This window comes from Alosa alosa, chromosome 4, assembly GCF_017589495.1.
Source record: "Alosa alosa isolate M-15738 ecotype Scorff River chromosome 4, AALO_Geno_1.1, whole genome shotgun sequence".
Taxonomy (NCBI): Eukaryota; Metazoa; Chordata; class Actinopteri; order Clupeiformes; family Clupeidae; genus Alosa; species Alosa alosa.
In genome coordinates, this window is record NC_063192.1 from 13,093,316 (window position 1) to 13,115,226 (window position 21,911).

Below are 21,911 nucleotides of genomic sequence, written 5' to 3' on the forward strand. Positions count from 1 at the left end.
TCTCTCTCTTCTCTTTTCTCTCTCTCTCATCTCCTCTCCCCTGCTCTGCCCTTCTTTATAAGCATACCTCAGGCCCAAGCTCTCCTCGTTACACCACTTCCTCCACCAGGGCTTACCAGCCAGTCCTGTCTTATCCCAAAGCTCTGTCCCACCACCACCACCCCCCTCATCAAATGAACTGCTCCCTAGACTGCCCTGGGGACAGAGAGGGAGAGAGAGAGCGAGGGAGCATGAGTGAGAGATAGACTCCTCCCATCCTTCAAGTGGGAGCCAATGAGAGTAGACACTTAGACTCCCACTACAATAGGTAAATGTCTTCAAAGTGAGAGAGGACAGGGCAGACTGACAGAGGGGAAAGAGAGAGACAGGGAGAGAGTGTGAGAGAGAGAGAGCGAGTGAAAGAGAGAGAAAAAAGGAGAGAGGCAGGGAGAAGTGTGCGCAAACGTTTGACTGACTGAGTCACCCATGGAGTGATCTGAACAGTTAGAGAAACAGAACAAGGCACAGAAGAAGTCAGAGAGAGAGAGAGTGAAAGCTAAATATATTTACGCTCTTTTTATTTAAATTTTTGTTTTCTCTTAAAAGCGGTGGTTGAAACACGAGGTGACATGTTGGCTCTACTCCTGATGCTGCTGCAGTTTGCCAGCAGATCGCAGGCTCATGGAACTCAGAGTGCCAGTCTGCCTGCCAGCCTGTGCCCGGCGCCATGCCAGTGCCAGGAGGATGGGATTCTACTGATTGTCGACTGCTCGGAGCTTGGACTATCGGCGGTGCCCGGCAACCTCAGCCCTCTGACGTCCTACCTGTGAGTACGCTGACCTCTCTCTGTCTCCTCCTTGTACGTCTGTTAGTCTGCCACTGCTCGCCCATGTAAACATCACACTGATGAGAGAGGAGTGTGTGTGTGTGTGTGTAGGTGTGTGTGTTGTGTGTTTGTGTACTTGCGGGTTATGGTCATCTCTCTCTTTTGACTGATCTGGAGGTCTACCATAGATCTGAAAGTGTCCTTGACTGTGATATGAATGAATATGATATTGCGACATGAATGATTGTGAGGGGATTCTGTAAGTGGACCAGATAAACACATGATACCACTTTTCTTGAGGCTTGATGAATGTATGTACGTGCATATGTTTTCAAGTGTCACCAGTTGCTCTGAGGTATAAAGCTGAATGGGTGTAGTAGGGGGTGGAGTGGGATAACGTAAGCATGCTCACTACTCACTGAGGATGGGATCCCGTACGGAGAGAGAGAGATGGATAGAGAAAGGGAGAGAGAGAGAGAAAGAGAGAGGGGTATAGAGAGGGAGATGGTCTGGTCTGGAAAGGGGGCTGCTTTTCAGGATAGGGTTTCCTGGAGCCCCTCTGAGAGGCTGCCTTATTAAGTCAGTGATAAGTCAAAGGCACTCCAGATGTCCCCTGATTGTGAATGATGACGCAGGGGGGACGGAACTGATCCACCCCAAATTCATCCCGCTCACGTGTATTAGTCACAGTCACAGGCGATTTCAGGGGGCGACCCCCTCAAATGGAAGGTCACCCGCACTTCGTTTATTCCGACTTTACTCCCAGTTTATGTAATATGTGTCAGTCTTGTTACTATACTATTTGTTGGTGGGGAGAAAATATTAATTGAATTTGTAGATTAAGTTTTTATTTAATCTATGCAATGCATTTTAAATGTGTTGGGTAATTGTTTGTGAATATTTTACATGTACATTATTAGGAATTACAGCATAACCACATGTACTCAAAGTCATATTTTATTTCACGTGTACATTTGGCGTTTGTACAAAGGTGGGGAAAACAATTCAGCGTAAGTAGTCATTGTGAGATCAAAGAGGTGAAGTGGAGATTGAAACTCCACCCCTGTATCGACTAGGTGTAACAAGGAAAGACAGATGCCTTAGGGGCTTGCAATTGTAATTGCCATTCATGCTGTAATGCTAAACTGGCTTGCTCACAAATGAATGGGAGGAATACAAAAAGCAAAACAAACAAAACAAAAATCCAAAACATTTTGATTGTCACTTTGCAAGTTGCCATACACTGAATCACAATCAATGCTGTAATCACTTGATCATGATTTTGTAACATAGAAAGCAAATATATAATGATTTTTATATTGAAACTATCACCAAGACAAATAGTATTGGTGCTGTCCAGGCATAAACAGCTACAACATCCCATGTGAGAGACCTCAGTGCTGTTGCCATTAGTCTTGGCCTAGTCTTGTCAGCAGGTTCTTAGGCAATCACTTTGACATTTACTGCCTCTTAGTAAAAAGTAGCAGTTATCAGCTGGTGACTGGCTCAGGGAGAGAGTGGTGGCACATAGAAGTTCACCCACATGTTTGTCTCTGTTCCTCTTGGCCACGATGAACTGCTTACATTCCAAGGCAAAGCCTTAGTAGAGCGTGGGTAGGTGCTGTAGAGCTAACAGTACGAGCTCCCTTTACAACAAAAAAGTCAGCATCTTTTTAAAACAAAGGTTATCAGTGTCCACTGGCTCACTTCCATCATGCATATTCTTTTCTTTTTTTCTTCTTTTTCTTTTTTTTATCAAAGTCAGACTCAAAAAATGTTACTCGGCCATCTCTTGTTTCGTGTCAGAAGGTGCTGCGTTTTGTGTGTCCGCGTGTTTGCACAGCGGCACATTTCTCCATCGTCACGCTGTGAAACACACCGGCTGGGGCTGTATCTTATCGGCGTGATGGTTGATTGATCGCAGATAGCTCTCCGCCTTCGCCTTAATCAGACAAGACGTTTGATCTTGCAATCTGCAGCATCAAAGAGCAAACAGCTGAAGGTGTCTGTCAAAGAGCCCCTTCTCCTGGCTGGCTGGGGAACACAGCGCTCAAATAAATATTGACTCAAGCTAAGCGCTACTGAAAGCTGATTGTTGAGATCTCCTGGTAAGCTTGTGCGGCATTGGGAAATAGGCTGGTATTCCTCACATAGTGTTTGTAGACGTCTTTCTCTCTGTGTGGAGGAAAGCACAATAAAGGTTTGGATTGCAGATGAAAGCCCTTTATCCCTCTAGAAAAGTTTAGTATTCCTGGTGTATGGTTGTATTTTTTTTCCGACTTTAGGCTTTGATGTAATTCATTAGAGAAAACTACACATGACTCACATCACATGTCTCAGATTCTGAAATTAAGGTATGCCAAAAAAATTCTCATTGACAAATTAAGTCCTGATTGCACAAGCTGAAACCTGTATACTATATAACTTCAAGGTTTTAGGGTTGGTTGCGTTTGAAAAGAGCTTTTTTGTGGAACAAAAGTTCTTCTTGTGAAAACAGTGCAGATTGAAATGACAGAAACACACACTTGAAGTGTGTCTACTGTGCTACACTGAGCACACTCCTAAGCAAACAGTAAGCTCTGTGAGACGCTTCAGCAAGGCGTAGCTGCCATGATTTAGTATCATTTGGCCAAATGGGACAACAGGTGCCCCAAGACATGGAAAAAATGTGTCACACCGAAAAATTGTTTCTGGAAGAGGAGGGTGTTTTAAACTCAAGTGGGCACGGAAAACATCAAACGGGGCGAATGTTGCTTGCCTGCTTGCTCGCTGGCCTCACACACTCCAAACTCACTCTCTCCACCACGGCAATTCCATATGCATTCCATTCCACGGTCTGACAGACGTTGCATTGTAGTAACTGCAAATGGGTCAGTGTCCTCTGCTGGCATATGTGTCAATGTATAGATGGCTGCGGACCTGCACACGTGCTACGTATGCATAGAGAGGGGTGTTATTTCAAACTTCTTACATCCTGTAGCTGATATTAACAAACACATGTGTGCACATACATTATATGAAGATGACACGCACACACACACACACACACACACACACACACACACACACACACACACACACACACACACACACACACACACACACACACGCACAAACATTCACTCACCCACACACTTATACATATGGGAGTTGGGAGTGGGGAATCGGTGGTAAGAAATGCACACATATTGAAATGAAGAAGATGAAGAAGAAGAAGAAGAAGAAGAAGAAGAAGAAGAAGAAGATGAAGAAGAAGAAGAAGAAGAAGAAGAAGAAGAAGAAGAAGAAAGTCATACTTCTACCAGGGAGACTCGAGAGACTTGAAATATAAATCAAGAACTTATTCCTGAATAGGATATACCAAACAATGGAAGAAAGTTGAGCTAAATAACAATCTGGATATAGAAACAGTCTTTGGCATAGGCCCCTGCCCATAAACCAGTGAGCAGTGCAGAGTTCTCCGATCCTGTGAGCAGGGGAAGGCAGGGGCAAGGAGCCTACCCGTCGGCAATAGCTTAAGACAGAGACCAACTGGTGGCGGTGGGGTGAAGGTGGAGTTGTCAAAGTTGGCGTATTGAAAGTAGCCAAGAAGTGACTTAGAAGCAGTAGTTTTAAAATACATGTGAACTTTCTGTAGGTTAGTTGTAATTGAATGAATGAATGATGTAGGCAAAGTGACTTCCTAGTATGGCTTATATCTCATTGGTTAGAAAGAAGTGAATGAATGACTAAGCATCTTGACTTCTATGTAGTACTTTATTGGTTAGTGCATTATGAATGAAATGCGTGACTACAAGTCTTCCCGGGTAAGACTTGGTTAAAGCTATCATATCTATTTTGGAGAAAGACAAGAAGGCATTTCATTTCTAATATACATGACACTTAGGGGATAGCAACAGAGCTGCGGCATTTCCTCTGTAGAAAAATGTAATTTTCATATTTTAAGTCCAATGCATTGAAATAGCATAGCTTATTTTCTTAGTAGTATGCATCACTGCATGCCAGTGCTTCAGCTACAACAATAATGTTTTGTGTGAACACCATGTTGCATGGCACTATATTAGTACAGGAAAAAGTAACACCTCCATGAATATATAAGACTGTAGTCTGTTTAAGGTTATATTATTTTCTGTTTAAAATGTGTGAGTGTGAGTGCATAGAAGTGGTTTATGGGTTTCATATATATCCAATATTCACTTCATGATATTGGTTCTGCTAGTCAACACAGATTTTATGTCTACAGAGATGAACCGCTCGCAAAGTATTGAGTTAATAGGTTGCATTTGTTGAGATTCAAGGTCCTAGTATCCAGACAATGGATTGCTGTAGAGAAGCTTCTCAGTAGAAAAATTGTTTTTGCCCATACAATTCAGATATACCACAGACTCAAATTGTTTCAGAACGATTGGTTTGTGTGGGAATCGTTTAAAAAAAAAACACACACTCACACATACAAAATAGGCAAAAGCACTCATGGGCAAAGTGTGTGCGTGTGCGTGTGTGTGTGTGTGTGTGTGTGTGTGTGTGTGTGTGTGTGTGTGTGTGTGTGTGTGTGTGTGTGTGTGTGTGTGTGCGTATGTGCATCACATGGTTTTAATCAGAACATGATGACAGTTCTTCAACGGTTGTTTGCCTCACCTCATACCTTTGTGTACTTCGTGTTTCTCGGCAACAATATCTCGACGTCAGGGCCTAATGAGGTATCTAACACTTGCATGAAAAAGACGCCCGACCTCACAGATTTTGGCAGCCATGCTCCAGGGGCCCCGATGATGCAACGTTAGAAGGACATTACCTCACCAGCGTGGAGGAATTACACCTGAGACTCGGGGCTTAAGTGGCCGAGCCAAGAGCAACATCTCACTCTCACCCATAAATGACCCAGCAGAGGCGCACACTGAACACTGCGCCTGCAGGAGGGAGGACAAGGGGAGGCAGGGAGGGCTGCCACCACTGCCCCCAGGGCCGTGTGTGTGTGTGTGTGTGTGTGTGTGTGTGTGTTGGGGGGGGGGTTAGTTCAGAGGCTTCTTGCCCCTTGCCAGAAAGAGGCTTCTGCAATCGGAACCGGCTGAGAGGGTTTTGTCTTCTTCTTGGAATCTTTGCGCATACTTAGAAGGCGTTTCCCCTTCTTTCTTCTTTCTTTTTTTGGACACCACCATCACTGTTTTATGAGAATGGTTCCTGACAGAGATGCATGCATTGTTTGCAAGCTGGTTTCTGTTATCTGATGAGGTTCGAAAGCTGTTTTCATTGATTTATGGTACACCATAATTTTTGCCATACGGGTCAAGCCAGAGAGATATTATGACGCAATCCATGTTTAAATTCATCTCATAATTTTTGGCCCTGTTAAATCCTGAAGGCACTGAATCACCTCATGAACATTATATGGAAATATCAGCAAAATGTGCATTTTTCAAAGCACTTTGAAAGAATGTTGATACCAGTCAGTATGGTACATGTATATGTGGGTGTGTACAAGTGGGTGGGTATGTGCTTGTGTATGTATGCATGAGTGTGCATGTGTGTTTGTATGTTTGTGTGTGTGTGTTTGTACATGTGTTGGTGTGTGCATGTGTATGTGGGTGTGTGTGTGTGTGTGTGTTCATGTTTGAGACCTTTCTCAAGGCTTCCTTACCTTGGTGCAAGGTTAAGAGGAGTTGACCTCAGAAACACTTCTTTGGTCACTGACCCATATACCACTTGGGGAAGAAGAGGTTGGGGGCCCTCCTTCACAAATATGCCTCAGGGTCTGGTCAGCCGGCTGTCTATTGAAGGTGAGGACCTCCCAGGCTCCCGGTGAGACTGAGCGCAGCCTCAAGGGCTCTTGGTGGCCCCAGGGACAGGACGGCCATTTTCTAAATAAACACTAATTAATGCTGAATTAGGCTGAGAATTGAAAGCACATGTTTTCGCTTACAGTATAGCCTCAATTTCCACTGCTCTGAGCCAGGAACCTGTTATCAAGGCCTGGATATAGATTGTGTGTGTGTGTGTGTGTGTGTGTGTGTGTGCGTGTGCGTGTGCGTGTGCGTGCACGTGCGAGTGTGTGCGTGTGTGTGTGCATGTGTCTGTGTGTCTGTGTCTGTGTGTGCGTGTGCGTGTGCGTGTGCGTGTGCGTGTGCGTGTGCGTGTGCGTGTGCGTGTGCGTGTGCGTGTGCGTGTGCGTGTGCGTGTGCGTGTGCGTGTGCGTGTGCGTGTGCGTGTGCGTGTGCGTGTGCGTGTGCGTGTGCGTGTGCGTGTGCGTGTGCGTGTGCGTGTGCGTGTGCGTGTGCGTGTGCGTGTGCGTGTGCGTGTGCGTGTGCGTGTGCGTGTGCGTGTGCGTGTGCGTGTGCGTGTGCGTGTGCGTGTGCGTGTGCGTGTGCGTGTGCGTGTGCGTGTGCGTGTGCGTGTGCGTGTGCGTGTGCGTGTGCGTGTGCGTGTGCGTGTGCGTGTGCGTGTGCGTGTGCGTGTGCGTGTGCGTGTGCGTGTGCGTGTGCGTGTGCGTGTGCGTGTGCGTGTGCGTGTGCGTGTGCGTGTGCGTGTGCGTGTGCGTGTGCGTGTGCGTGTGCGTGTGCGTGTGCGTGTGCGTGTGCGTGTGCGTGTGCGTGTGCGTGTGCGTGTGCGTGTGCGTGTGCGTGTGCGTGTGCGTGTGCGTGTGCGTGTGCGTGTGCGTGTGCGTGTGCGTGTGCGTGTGCGTGTGCGTGTGCGTGTGCGTGTGCGTGTGCGTGTGCGTGTGCGTGTGCGTGTGCGTGTGCGTGTGCGTGTGCGTGTGCGTGTGCGTGTGCGTGTGCGTGTGCGTGTGCGTGTGCGTGTGCGTGTGCGTGTGCGTGTGCGTGTGCGTGTGCGTGTGCGTGTGCGTGTGCGTGTGCGTGTGCGTGTGCGTGTGCGTGTGCGTGTGCGTGTGCGTGTGCGTGTGCGTGTGCGTGTGCGTGTGCGTGTGCGTGTGCGTGTGCGTGTGCGTGTGCGTGTGCGTGTGCGTGTGCGTGTGCGTGTGCGTGTGCGTGTGCGTGTGCGTGTGCGTGTGCGTGTGCGTGTGCGTGTGCGTGTGCGTGTGCGTGTGCGTGTGCGTGTGCGTGTGCGTGTGCGTGTGCGTGTGCGTGTGCGTGTGCGCAAGCCTACATTATAGCATTTTTAGCACTTTTTCCAAGTCAGATTCCAGGACTATTAGGAAATACTGGTGATAATGCATTTGGTCGTTTTGGCAGAGGCCATCCATGTGAATTTTAGGATGCTGGACATCAAGTCATATCCCAGAGGGCACTGAGCGAAGAGTTACACTCCCTTTCACCTTCAACGGTTCTGCAGTAGTCTGTAATGGCACTGAAATACTACACAGAGAGGCGTCAGTACTAAAGCGTTAGGGTGAAAATGCGCATTGCATTTGACGTGTTCTGCAGAATTTATTATTGCTCTCTAGTTACCCATCAACCATCCATTACTAACATCCAGAGTCGCCAAAAAGTAATACTCAAAGTTCCAGAAATCTATGAAAGACATGGACGTGTTTGGCTGAAACATTCTTCCAGGCCACTACTTTTTTTAAAAGAGAGGAGAGGAGAGTGAGAAAGAGAGAACGGGATAGAGAGAAAAAAGAACAAGACTCCAAAGTCAATGGGATATCTGGCACAGTGTGGTTAATAAAATCTCCAGCTGAAAAACTTGACAGTTTACAGAGATAAGTCTGTTTGGTGGGCCAGGGCTTCACTTCGGGTCCTCAACCCAAACAAGAAACAGGTGAATCTAATGAATTGCGTCTGCCAGAAGGGAAGCCTGCTCAGGCTCGGACGCAACGTTTTGATTGCAACCACAATTTCCAATTCTACGGTGCCAGTTTGTTTGTGGCTATGTTTGATATTTCTGTCAGATCATGTTAGCAGGAATTATAGAGAGCCATTCTATGATGACCTTGGTGTGAAGGATTGTTTTCCCCCTGTGGGACACACTGTGAGCTTCTTGCACATTTTTTTACTTCATGTGCAGGTCACTGTCACAGTTACTTTTTTGTCTTTCTTTTCCATGAATCTCTTCTTCTTCTTCTTCTTCTTCTTCTTCTTCTTTTTCTTCCAATTGTGTTTGGGAATATTCTTGAAAGGTTCTAAATTCCCAAACAACCTTTGGAATTTGCCACCCGAATGTGCAGTGTAAAGTCTGGATCTCAGTGAGCTTTGCTTGCACACCGCACCACACTCTGTTTAACACACAAGCAGGCAGAGAGGGAGAGAGACAGTAATGTATGTATTTTTGTACTGAATGTATTTATTCATATAAGATCCAAAAACACCTGTAATATGTGTATTTGTAATCTTCTTGGTAAATTCACCCAGTGTGTTTATTTTTGGCAAGAAGCAACTGACATTTTTGTTCTTTTTTTGGATGTTTTGTGTTTTGGATGTAGTATGCACACACATAGACAGAGATGCACACACACACACACACACACACACACACACACACACACACACACACACACACACACACACACACACACACAAACACACAAACAGAAACATACACTTATCTCCAGCCTCAAACAAACACATGAGTAATTGCTCATTTCCCCCAGTTACCTAGTGAAACAGCACCAATTAGTGTGCTGTAAAGGCAGCTTTAAAATAGTCTGAGTCAATGCAGGATAAATAAACTGCCCCGACCTACCGCACACTCCCACATCTCTCGAACAGCTGTAAATAGGCCCGGGGAAGGAGGAGAGCAGGGGCCAGTCTTATAAAGATCTGTCCACCACATGACAGAGGAGACAACACAGACTTATGCAATACAGTATGCGACTTAAGGAAAAAAAAAAACCCTCTTACATCTTAATGCGCTTAGGTCAACCTCATGCTCATTTTTTCCCACCTCCTAAGACCACACCAAAACTTTCGCAGGCACACGCTGCTACAACAGGATGGAGATGGGTGGACATTGCAGTATAAAATATTAAAGAGCCGTGTGTCTTTGAAGAGTAAGGAATGGAAGGTGCAGGAGATGTTTGTGGTGAGACAAAGAAAACATGGTGGGTGGGATTTTCATACTGACCTATAATGGGATAAGAGACAGGGATGTTTGAGCACACCTCCACAACTTTTACTTTTTTGTTTTTCATGCATAAGGGCATGATGTGGAAATTACTTACACTTTAAATAAATCATAATTAAGGCTATTCAAATACTGTCAATTGGGGCTTTAAAGGTGTATATACAATACACGCATATGTCATAACTGAAGTACTATTAGTCACAAACACAAGCGCGTAGAGGATAAAGACTCTTTTATATCAATACCACAGTAGGTGTCTATTCAGGAGCTGGGCCTTGGGTTTTGAAATCATTATCTTGCCACTGTTAGCTGAAAAATGTCGTAAACCACCACAGTATTATATTTCGAGTGAGACTTCATGCACAGGGAGGGACTAACCAGAGATCATTTACGTCCTTTTAGCAAGTAAATCGTAAATCTTTGCAAATCGTCTTTGGTGTCTGCTGTGGACTGTGGTTAAACCCTCAGAGAGGATCTGGGCTCTTTGAACGTGACAGAGAGTGTCAGCTCTGATCCTAAACAACACTCGCGTCCACACTCCACAATGCACACTAGTGTACACACAGCATAAATCGTCCAAGGATGAAGGTGTGGAGGATTGATACAGCACAGAGCCACTAAGGACAAAGGTTCACAGGGGACCTGGGGTTTTCAAATGTAGTACTGTTGAAAAACATACACATGCTTGTTTTCCAGTATCAGTCTTTTCTTTTTATCTGGCACTGAAAACAAATTTAGAAGGAAATGTAAGGAAATGGCAAAAGTTATTTCCATTCCGGCTTGAAATTGTGTGGTGCTTTCACAAAATGTCCTGTAATTTTGGGCAAAACTGGTTTTGAAATGGTAATGAGACGACTGTCTGACACTGGGCCGCCCGTTAATCCCTCTTGTGTTTCCCTGTTTCGCGGAGAATTCTCAAGGGCCGATGTCATTTGCTGGATCATGGGTATTCCGAGCCACCCAAGTTTTGTAGAAACAGCCTTGTGGTTTCGTTGGGATGGCTCCAGTCCTCGTCGGCCGTTTTGTCTAGAGCCGAGAGATCAGAGGACAGTTGTTTAACAAGTGAACCATGAGGTATGCAAGACGAGGCAGCATCCCAAAAAAAGCTTACTACAACATGTCCCCATCTCCAGATAGAGCCGTAATCCAAACAAACTTGCCGCGATGGCGATTTAACGCTCAAGCAGCACTCCACCATCAACTGAGCACTTGATGCGTTGTATCTTACCTAAAGAGCAGTCCACATCCTTTTGTCCTGGGATGCAAATCACCACACTGATCTGAGATCAAGAGAATTGTAAATGAGGCCCTTGGATGTGGCCTTTTTCTCTCTCTCTCTCTCTCTCTCTCTCGCTCTCTCTCCCTCTCTCTCTCTCTCTCTCTCTCTCTCTCTCTCCTCAGTTTGGTGTGTGTGCACTGTGTGTCTCTATCTCTCTCTCCCTAACAACCTCAACACAAAAATAATACGGCTAGGACTTGAAGATAATCTCTTCAGACTTCTGATTGAAATGTAAGCCAGAAATTCATTTTACATGGACCATATTTCAATTTTATGTCAAACGGGCTGTCCTCACTGTAGAGGACTAGGGGTTATTTGAGGTTTGCCTTGTAGTCCCTACTGAGCAATGAGTGTGAACTGTGTACTTTTGCAAAAACAAATTACATGGGTGAGTAATGGAGGGCTAAAATAATTAAATATTAAATGCAGTCATGGACGCTATCCAGGAAAAAAATCCAATTACCACCTCAGACAGTACTCTCATACTAAGAGATGGAACTTTTCGATTTTTCACTGAGGTTGAATTTCAATTACTGTTTTTCTTTCAAAATGACTTTGACTTTTTTTTTCTGTCCGCACTGTATCTGCCAAATTGTTTGGTTAAAAAATGGGCATTACTACGTCAAGTGGACAGAGAGAGAGAGTAAGAAGCTAATATCTGGGTTTGAGGTCATTCTTTCGGCAGTAATTTGTTAGATTAGTGCTTGTTTTGACTTGTTCGCCATGGATCATATTGGACTTGGCACGTGGCTACTCTTGACTTCCGCTATGGGAGTTTGGGGTATAGGCTGAAAAGATAAATAGCCCAAAGTTTAACTTTATAATTCATATTCTCAACACATTGCCTCGAGGTCTCACCACCACTGTCAAAGTGGACATATTTGTGTGTGTGTGTGCATGTGCAGGTGGGACTGCATGTGTGTGCTCGAATGTAACTTTCATTTTTGTGTGTCTGTGCGTGTGTGGGGGTGTATTCCTTTTCCAAGGTGCACTTAGCCAACTGAGTCACGTAAGGGCCCTTCCATGGAAAGGAAAAAAGAAAGGAACATCAGATGGCTCAGGGACAGATATGACCTTGATGTGACGTTTCAGACCCGGGCCACGTCTAGCCCAGACGTTCCCTGGTTTATGGGGACCCAGATAGCGACTGACACCAGATCCGGCCCTCATCTGACACGGACCTGTGGAATGATCTGGAAAGGAAAACCCGCAGTAAACCTGCAGCTGTCATTCCGCCTTGCCAGTGGGCACACTCCAGAATTTATTGCAATAATCATCGCCCTAGGCAACGCATTACCCTGGCTCTCATCTTTGGAGAGGCTTTGAAAAATGTTCCCTTTGATACTTGATTAGAGAGAAGATTGAGAGGTTGCTCAGAGTCAGACCTAGTTGAGTGTGGAGAGTCATAATAAGCCTCTCTCCTTCACCGTCTCGCACACACAAAGTGTTTGCGTACTAGTTTCCCTTGAGGACTTAATAGAGGTATATTTTCACATGTCGTCACTGCTTTTAAAATTATTTTCAAAGTTCTTGCTCATCTTTAATTTATAGGGAATGGATCCTTTCAGTGTAGGCGTGGAATTGGAGCCCAAGCTGTGAAAACATTGACAGGCATCATCCATAGTTTTGCATAGAGTGTATTATAATTATATATACACAACACATCTTTGGCATTTAGTTGAGCTTGCTTTACCCATGTCCAACATCTTTCTCCAACATGAACGAGACCATATTTATACATACATGTATAAACTGAGACATTCTGTGAGTTCCTGAAATTCAATTCAATAGCACACTCTAAACAAAAAAAACGAAAATACACACATCACATAGCTTTCAGCACCACTCACCTGTTGAATTTCTTTTTTAAACAAAAAAAATAAAATAGTTTCGTATCATAAACACGATTGAGAGCTTACACTTCAGACCTCATTCCAGGCGCCCAAACGTCAGTCAAGGCCACCAAGGCCCCTGGCCTCTGTAAGCATTCGGCCAGTGGAAACTGGAGCAGCGTGTGTGGCATGAGCGGCGGGTGTTGCGTGCCAGGGCCGTGGCACCCCCTGCACTCCTCCCCGCTGTCTTGGGGGGGGACGACTCGGGCCGATGTTGGCAGTGGGGCTCCTCTGGCCGTCCCCCTGTCTCCTGCCAGTGGACGAGGTGAAGGCAGAGGGAGGAAAGGGCCGTCATCACCTAAGCTCAGCACTCGAGCGTTCAAAGGGATCGAGGCTGGAGCCAGGGAGGGTGATGGGGGGAGGGTGGGGGGTGGGCACGGTCACTCATGTCACACACGCGCGCTTGCTCTCTCTTACACACACACACATACACAAACACACACACACACACACACACACACACACACACACACACACACATACACACACACACACACACACACACAGTCACACAAAGACAATGACCATGATCCACAAGACAAGAAGGGCTTATTCTTGTGCGCACACACATACACATAGACTCTTTCAATACTGTTTTTTTCCCCTGCTCTTAGTCAGGAAAATTGGCCTTGCTCATTATAGTGAACATGCTCTGGGATAACCTCATGGGCCCTGGAGGTCTGTGTTGTTCGAGGGCACGTATGAGACAGGGCTGACTGATGAATGATCTGTGTAAGAGTTCACTCGCTAGGAAGAAAACCACAGCATGATTTGTGAGCAGGGCCTGAGGTGATTAGCAGAGGATAGAGCAGAGGTGTCAGACCAGTAACTGGCTTCCTGTCTGAGCTTTATGAGAATGAGAATGGGTGAGATTTTCTCAATTTGGGCCAATGAATTTGCTCAAATTGCTTGGAAGACTGAAAGGGCTTTATCTGAATCATTGTACTGTTACCGATCTTTAGCCTTAGTATCCAACATTCTCAATGCAGTCTGTGTTGTACCAATTTGCACTGTATGTTTTTTCTTAAGCAGCATCACATCAAAAAACTGGATATTTCCTGTCATACTTAAACAATGAATGTCTGCAGTAGTTTGCTTAAAACCTACATTTTAAGGACATTCTAAGTGGTTTGATGAGGGGTTGATGTTAAACCTCTTGCGTATTATATTTCATTCGGGAATATTGTGGTGAGCAGCCGCGAGCAGTCATACATCCTATTAGCGATGTGTAATAATTCATGAGGGCACTTGTGGCCTCAAGCTTTACAATGACAAGTGATGCTAGTCTCTCTCACTCGTCTCTCTCTCTGTCTCTCTTTCTCTTTTGCTCTCTGTCTCTCTCACTCTTCATCCATACATCTGTCTCGGGCTCTAAGACCCCACTCAAGTCTTTTCTCTTCCGCCACACAAACCCTCACAGTGTCTCTGGGGTCTGTGTTCATCAGAAAAGGCAAAGACAGAAATAGAGGGGGAGAGAGAGAGAGAGAGAGACAGAGAGAGAGACACAGAGAGAAGGGGAGAGCTAGCTAGCTCTCGCTTTGGAAACCACAAACTGCTGTCATTATGTGACGCACCACAGTGGTGACGGCTAACCAGAGTCTGGCCGGTGGAAGAAACCGCTACAAGGCGAATTAAGAAACCGGGAAAAATAAGTGCATGGCTGTGTGCGGACCACCCAGTCTCTGCCCACTGAGGGAGACCGCAGGAGCAGTGCTGCTCCGCGCCCCTCCAAGCCTCTCTCCCTCTGTCATTCCCCGAGTGTCAGGGGAACGACTGGGCTTTGCGCTGGTGAGAAGCGGGGGAGGAAGAAAAAAAACATAATCTAGACTCTGTGACACATCGTTTGCTGCTTCTACTGGCATCCCAGCCCTGTTTTGGTCTTAATGTAATGTTCTGTCCCTCTATTTTTTAAACAAGCCCATTTCATCCAAAGGTTGGTTTTGGGCTACTGTACAGAGTGGCATGAATAAAGTTTTAGTTCCACACCGCTGATATATATCACCAGTGAGAACTGCTGTTTTAGCTGTTCAGCGCTTGCTTGAGATGCTAACCATTGCAGGCAACAGTGTGGCGTGTGTGCCTGCGTGCATGTGTGTGTGTGTGTTTGGGGTGTTCTTCATGATCATAATCACTTCCACTGAAGCATCCATGTTTCCTGATCACATTCCTTTCCATATCTGTCTACCCCTCTCTTTCTCTCTCTCTCTCTCTCTCTCTCTCTCTCTCTCTCTCTCTCTCTCTCTCTTGCTATTTCCTTCCGAAATATCCATTTAGTTTGCCTTCCTTGCCCATTATGTCAGTAGAGCGATGGTTATCACTATTGACCCCGGTCAAGCACTTGGAGTAAACATGTCTGCTAGAGTGCACGGGGCCTGGCCCCCCGGCCTTCCCGAGACGAGATAGCCAGGCATGCTGGGAGTGCGCAGCCCAGCCACGCTGGAGTGCCTCTCACTGGGACTGGCGTCCTATCAAGCCTCAACATCAGGCTCCTGGCTCCAGAAATCTTGCTCTTGTGGCAGGCCCTCAGTCTCTCCTCCATCCTCCTACTCTGCTTTAGACACCCACTCACCACCCACCCACCACCAACCGCCTCCCTCCAGTCCTCCTCCCAGTCACACCAAAAGAGAAGGGTGGTGGTGGTGCTGGTGGTGGTGCTGGTGGTGGAGCTGGATCCAACAAGAACTACTCTGCCCACTGCACCAAAGGCTATTTTGCTCTTTTTTATTTTTAATGGTATCCCTCCCTCCCTTCCTCCTAACCCCTCACCACCACCCACCCCTCAGTCTCTATTATTTCGGTCTGCCTTTGATCAATTGCGAATGCATCTTTCTGTAAACTGCCAGTCCACTTAGGTAATGCCGAGTCTCACTGAGCCTCACTTTTTTTTTTTTTTTTGACTGTTCCACAAGAGTTGTCTGTAATCATAATTTACTAGACACGCACTGGGAAAATTCACCTGGGAGCCATGTTTTAACAGGAGGAGGCTGTGCCTACTCAGGTGAAACGGGTGTGGCAGGTAAAGGGGGGAGAGTGGCAGGCCAAAGGGGAAGTCAAAGAAGCACTTCTTTGCACACTGCTCGGGGCTCCTCACGTCTTGGTTTCTTGCCAAGAGAGGCTGTTTTCTTTCTGTTTTCTTTTTTTTCCTCAAAGATGGATTGAATGAAAAAAGGAGAATACCTGTAAATGAGAGTGAGCTCCAAGTATGAGCACACTAAAGCGAGTCTACTAACTAATATTTCCCATGAAAAATGACTTGATTGAAATAAATGTGAGAGCTTTGTGGCACAGTGTACAGCTCTTTGTTTAGGGTCAGCTCCTGAAAGGCACACGACTGATTGATAGTAGTTTTACAGCACCGTTAATGGTAATGAACTTCGCTGTAACCAGAGCAATATTAGATTTCTCTGGAACCCACACAGGCGTCTGTTGCTGCTGGGGCATGGACTGCCGCTGGCATCAAGCTCTGGTGCATCAAGACTTGGAGCCCATCTGTTGCTTAGACTGGTACCATCAGGAGTAATCAGTCCACCCTGTAACACTAGCTGCATTCCGTATTAAGGAAAATAATAAAGTCGAGAAGATGGAGTTTGTTCTTTCTTTCTTTCTTTCTTTCTTTCTTTCTTTCTTTCTCTCCTTCCTACTTTCTTTCTTTATTTATTTCTGTCTCTCCTGCTTTCTTCTTCATTGCACAGTCCTGGCGTTGACTCACAAGGCCATTATGTTCCACTTCTTCTTCTCCTACTGACAGGCTGGGGGCTGATACTCCTGGGTCAGCCAGGTCAATCAACAGGTGTAGCCTGCTGCAGTCAGTCAAAGCAAATTAAAAACATCCCATAATGTTCATTTAATACTATTGTAACTCACAAATCACAATCCCTATCCTATTAACCTTTAACATGTACAATAAATCATAGAAGATGGCTTAATATATGTAATTGATCCTCAGCTGCTTATCTGGAAGGCGTGTTTGCTCGTTTTTTTGTCTCTGTCTCTTTTAGTTTGTATTGCCTCATCATCCTTGCATTTCCTCGGAGGACACTGTCATTGAAAGTACTGCGGGCTCTTTGTTGTGGGAAGACCTTGGCAGCAAAAGTAGGATGCAGTGGGCTGGGCGAACATAAGAGCTGCTTCCGCTCGGAACAAAGGTGCAGTCATCCCAGAGGGCCATGGGAGACAAGGGAGGGTGGAGGGGTGGCGGTGCGGGGGGCAATCGTGAGGCTTCTCTTGCCCCACCTTAAAAAGAGAAAAAGCCAGGACAGATGCTGGGCAGGGATCGGAATTATGGCAACAATGGCCTCAGAAAGAGAGGCAGAGAGAAAGAGAGAGAGACACACAGAAAAGAAACAAAGGTGACAGTGTACTCTGCTCCGTGGTAACATCCTGATCCCGTCTGCAGAAGAAAGGGGACCTCAGTTTCGGTGTCGCCGCTGGAGAGACGGTCCCTGTCCTGGAGACACAGATAAACAGGAAGATGAGAGAGGGGAGGTGGTTGAGAGCTGCTGACAGAGGCCAGCCAGCCGGCATGTACGTATAGCTGAAAGCCACCAGACACTTCAGGCTCCTGGCTTGTGTTTTCTGACCTACTACCACAACAAAGGGTTTTTTATTTCAACCGTTGAGTGAATTTGATGTTTGGTTGTGTAGAAATGTATCAGAGTTGTGTTTTATAAAAAAAAAGTCATTGGAAATGCCTGCAATCATCCAAGATAATGTGTCAACAGAAGACCACAAGGTTTCCACTGTGGCTGCCCCTGAGTTTTCAGTAATATATCTTTATCTTCTATTCATCTTCATCATGTCAAGGAATATTGTTTTAGAACCATCTGCGCAATCGTTTAACTTCTAATGCAACATTGCTTGGTCTTGCTCCATTCTGGCTGATTTCTCCACTGGCTTTCCACCATGTTGGCTCTCCATTCTCTCTCTTGCCATTTTGTAAAATGACTCCCTATTGGGGACACTTCTTGGGGGTGTGGCGGATAGTGGGAATGGAAAGGCCATGGTGGGGGTCGGAGGAGGATTGGTGGTGTTCTATGTACGAGTTCACATTGCACAGATTCCTCCTCATCCATGGGAACCTCTGGTCCCTGCCATATCAGTCGCCCCTTCTCTCTAACTCCACAATGGGGTCTTTGTACCAGGGGAGCAGGCCCAAAACAGACTGTCCTCAAACCAATCATGTTTGGCAAAGTGAGTCTCATTAGTACAGTAGGATTAACAGGACGATGAGGGCCGGAACCGTTGAAAAGATGATGAGGGCAGGAACTCCACTGGGAAGCATGTGCATGGCTCTCCCAATGGAAATGGAGGGCCATTGAGGTGCCACCTTTTTTTTGCTGTCACTCATACAACTTCAGGAATTTGCTGGAATGTAGATGTTGGGAGAAAAATTTTGGGGAATCCTAAAACTACCCAGCCATTGGATTGGATTAGGACAATTTTCAGGAGAGTGAACCTGTCTTTCGACCTTAATCACATTCGGATGGCTTGTTACAAGGCTCCATGACGGCCTGTTGCTTGGTCTTGTCTTCGCTCAAGTTGCAGGACTTGATGTTATTTCCTTCCACAAATAAGGCTGTCCTCAGGAAGCCAGAAAGGCCAGAAAGACAGTGCACCGTGCGCTTACGTCTTCCTCCAGGATCTAGTCTTCTCACTGTTTCCCAACACGGCAAACGGCCATGTAGAAACCGAGGGCCTTTGTTTTTTCCACACTCCCCACTCCCCAGTGGCTCAGATCTGTGGCCAAGCATGGCAAATAAAGCCTGTTTTAATGTGCTGCCTGGCAGCAGCCAGACGTCCCTGGCAGGCAGGTGATAAATGGGCCTGCGTTAATGACACTTAATGCCTTCCCAAATCCCCGCAGTAGCATCAAAGACGATAAGGGCCCGGCGCTAATGCCGCCCCATGGAAGGAGGGGATTACGTGCCAGAGGAGAAAAAAAAGAGAGGAGTTTGGATGGGACGCAAGTGAACAGGGAAGAGGAGCGAGGGGAGGAGGGGGGGGAAGATCACAGCGACACTTAGCGTTAACAAAGGGCACAGGACATGGAGGAATGTGGTCTTTAGGGGGACTGGGTGGGAGTGGGGGGTTGGTGTGAGGGAGGCTGACGGCGAGTTGGGGTGGAGTGGGGTCGGGGTGGTGGGGTGGGGTGGGGTGGGGTGGGGCGGTCTGGGGTGAGGGGGGTCTGGGGCTGAGGACTCTGAATGGCTTCATTAATCGAAACAGACAACTTCTGTCTTCTTGTGTGCGCGCTGTTTAAACAAGCCGGGGAGAAAGAACAGGGACACTAAGGCTGACGCTTGGAAGCACTCGCAAGCCACAGGCCATAAAACCAGGCACATGTTATCTGCCAAAGTGGCTCATCCTTGAGCTTGAGGTGTTTGGTTATGAAGTGCTCGCTTATGAAATGGTTTTGCATTCCTGCTGCCACAGCTACTTGAAGTCACACCATAATGACCTTAGCAGGAAAAATACTTTACGTCTTAGAAGTTAAAGAAAAAACACTGCATGTCAGTGAATGAGAAATATAATGCTTGTTTTGGAAAGGCTGCAACCTTTATGTGACTCAATGATTTGAATAGATCCATAAGTAGTTTCTTAGATGAAAGTTCACAGAGGGATATATAGTTATATTTAATTTACAGTTTTTTTCAATCGCTAACAAGCGCTTACCCGTACTTCAGATACTTTTTCTAAACTCCTAACACAGACTCGCACCTACAAAACACAATTGGCCAAATGGATAATTTTCTTCTCAAAAACACATTTTGTTAAATATATACTAACACATCTTTCTCTGCACACACTAACTTTACCAAAACACTGGAAATCTGACTCAAAATTAAATTATTCTGTCAAAGAATAACACTTGTTTTCACTTCACAAGGTACATGCAGTCAATCAAAGTACACCAGGTTTCCAAATACTGGCTATTGTTGACATTACAAAAACTGCATAGACTTTTATGTTTCAGTTTTAAGGGTATTTGCATGCAAAACATGCAATCCACCGTTTTTACACTAAATTTCTTGGTTGGGAACTGTAAGTCCACATGTAATATTCACATTTAAAAGCATTCCAGTGAAAAGCAAATCAGTTTTTTCCCCTTTACTGTTTACTACAGGAGGTACAGAAATACTGTTTACAGTATGATAGAACAGAAAAAGTTGTACAGTATTGCTTACAGTGAACAAAATATCCATGAAACACACAAGAGCATTCTGAACAAAAAAACAACAGCAAAAAGCCCAGATAAAAAGGGGGGGAACTAAAAAAAGCACAAAATTACTGTATCGAATCTCTGCGATCTTCAGAGTTAGGCCACATGTTTTCATCAACATCACATCTGATATCTAAAACCGCTTGGCAGCAGAAGCAGAGGTTTTTATACTGTATCTAAGGTTTGGAATATTGTTTTTGCTATTGTGGGAGGTTGTGTGTTAACATTAGTAAATACTGCAAAAACAATCCATAATTTTGTTGGGAGGTATAGCTTGTTTGTTAAGAAAATGTAAGCATTGTGGAAATGTTTTCACTGACTGCATATTTTGTGAAAACGACATGACATTTGTGAATGGGATGGCCACAAAAGACCGATGCTGTGCTAATTGTGTTTAGAGTTTTGAAAATGTGACTGGTTAGACAAATGCTTGTTAGCGACTGAAAAAAACTGTATTATGTAATACACTTCTCACTAATCTTGGTCCTGAACAGTGGCTTTACCTCAGACATATTTTCCCCCTCAATTTTTCCCTTGAACTATGTCTATTCAAAAAAGTTTTTTTTAAAAAGTGATTATGTACTGAAGTGACCTGGGTCAAAGTTCTCCCTGGTGTCAAACTTTTTCTTAGTGTGGCAAACCAGTTCCTAAGCATCCGCATGCTGGAGGACCCTTATTTGTTTGACTATGCAGGGAGCTCCATATAGAATGAATAGTTTTAGTTGCACATTACACAGTGCTATGAGTGAGCCACCTATGTGGGGTATGCTGGTATAATGGCACAAGTTCACTTCCTGTGGGCATTGTTGGCCAGGGATGACCTTTCACCCATGACTTTCATATCAAGCATAGCACCTTTGTCCCCATGCAAATGGAAGGGTTGTGGATAGACAATGGTTGTTCTGATGCTGTGCTATAGCGTGGGAGATGAAGGAACAGAGCAGACCAGGGCACAGACTATAGCCACATGTGTGTGTGTGTGTGTGTGTGTGTGTGTGTGTGTGTGTGTGTGTGTGTGTGTGTGTGTGTGTGTGTGTGTGTGTGTGTGTGTGTGTGTGTGTGTGTGTGTGTGTGTGTGTGTGTGTGTGTGTGTGGGTGTGGGTGGGTGTGTGTGTGTGTGTGTGTGTTTTGTGTGTGTGTGTATGTGCGTGTGTGGGGGTGTGTGTGTGTGTGTGTATGTGTGTGTATGTGTATGTGTATGTGTATGTGCATGTGTATGTGTGTGTATGTGTGTATGTGGGTGGGTGTGTGTGAACATGTGCATTGGGAAGAGGAGAACGGGAAGAGGGAGGAAGCCGTTTTGTCAGCAGTGCTTCAATGGGCCCTTTATCTCCCTCAGTTCACACTCTCTGTTCATGCTGTTGTCACGGTCATGACCAAATAATATTTCAAAAATTGGGTTTAGGAAATAAACTGTATGTGTTAATTTAAGCTGATTAAGGAACCATTCTGAAGCAACATAATGTGGCAGCTCATGATAACAATGTAGAGATAATGATGTAATGCCACTATGAAAGATGAAGCTAAATGAAAAAAAAAACACATGAACACATAGGAAGTTTAGAGAAATGTAACAATACAGTCATCCTGAAGTTGTGCACTGTTCAGCATTGCCTGCCAGTAATTCCACTATTGATGTGTGTGTAGTGTGTGTGTGTGTGTGTGTGTGTGTGTGTGTGTGTGTGTGTGTGTGTGTGT

The 21,911-nt window shown here is 45.5% G+C and overlaps 1 protein-coding gene across 1 annotated transcript in view; it reads left to right on the forward strand.

Annotated features, from left to right (window-relative positions):
• Positions 1-274: 274 nt before the first annotated feature.
• Positions 275-21,911, forward strand: part of LOC125293382 (leucine-rich repeat-containing G-protein coupled receptor 6) — a gene marked incomplete in the record, with an annotated part of 62,640 nt that continues 41,003 nt past the window's right edge. The window contains 1 exon segment of the mRNA XM_048241253.1: positions 275-805. Within this exon segment, the coding sequence (XP_048097210.1) occupies positions 609-805 (197 nt within the window).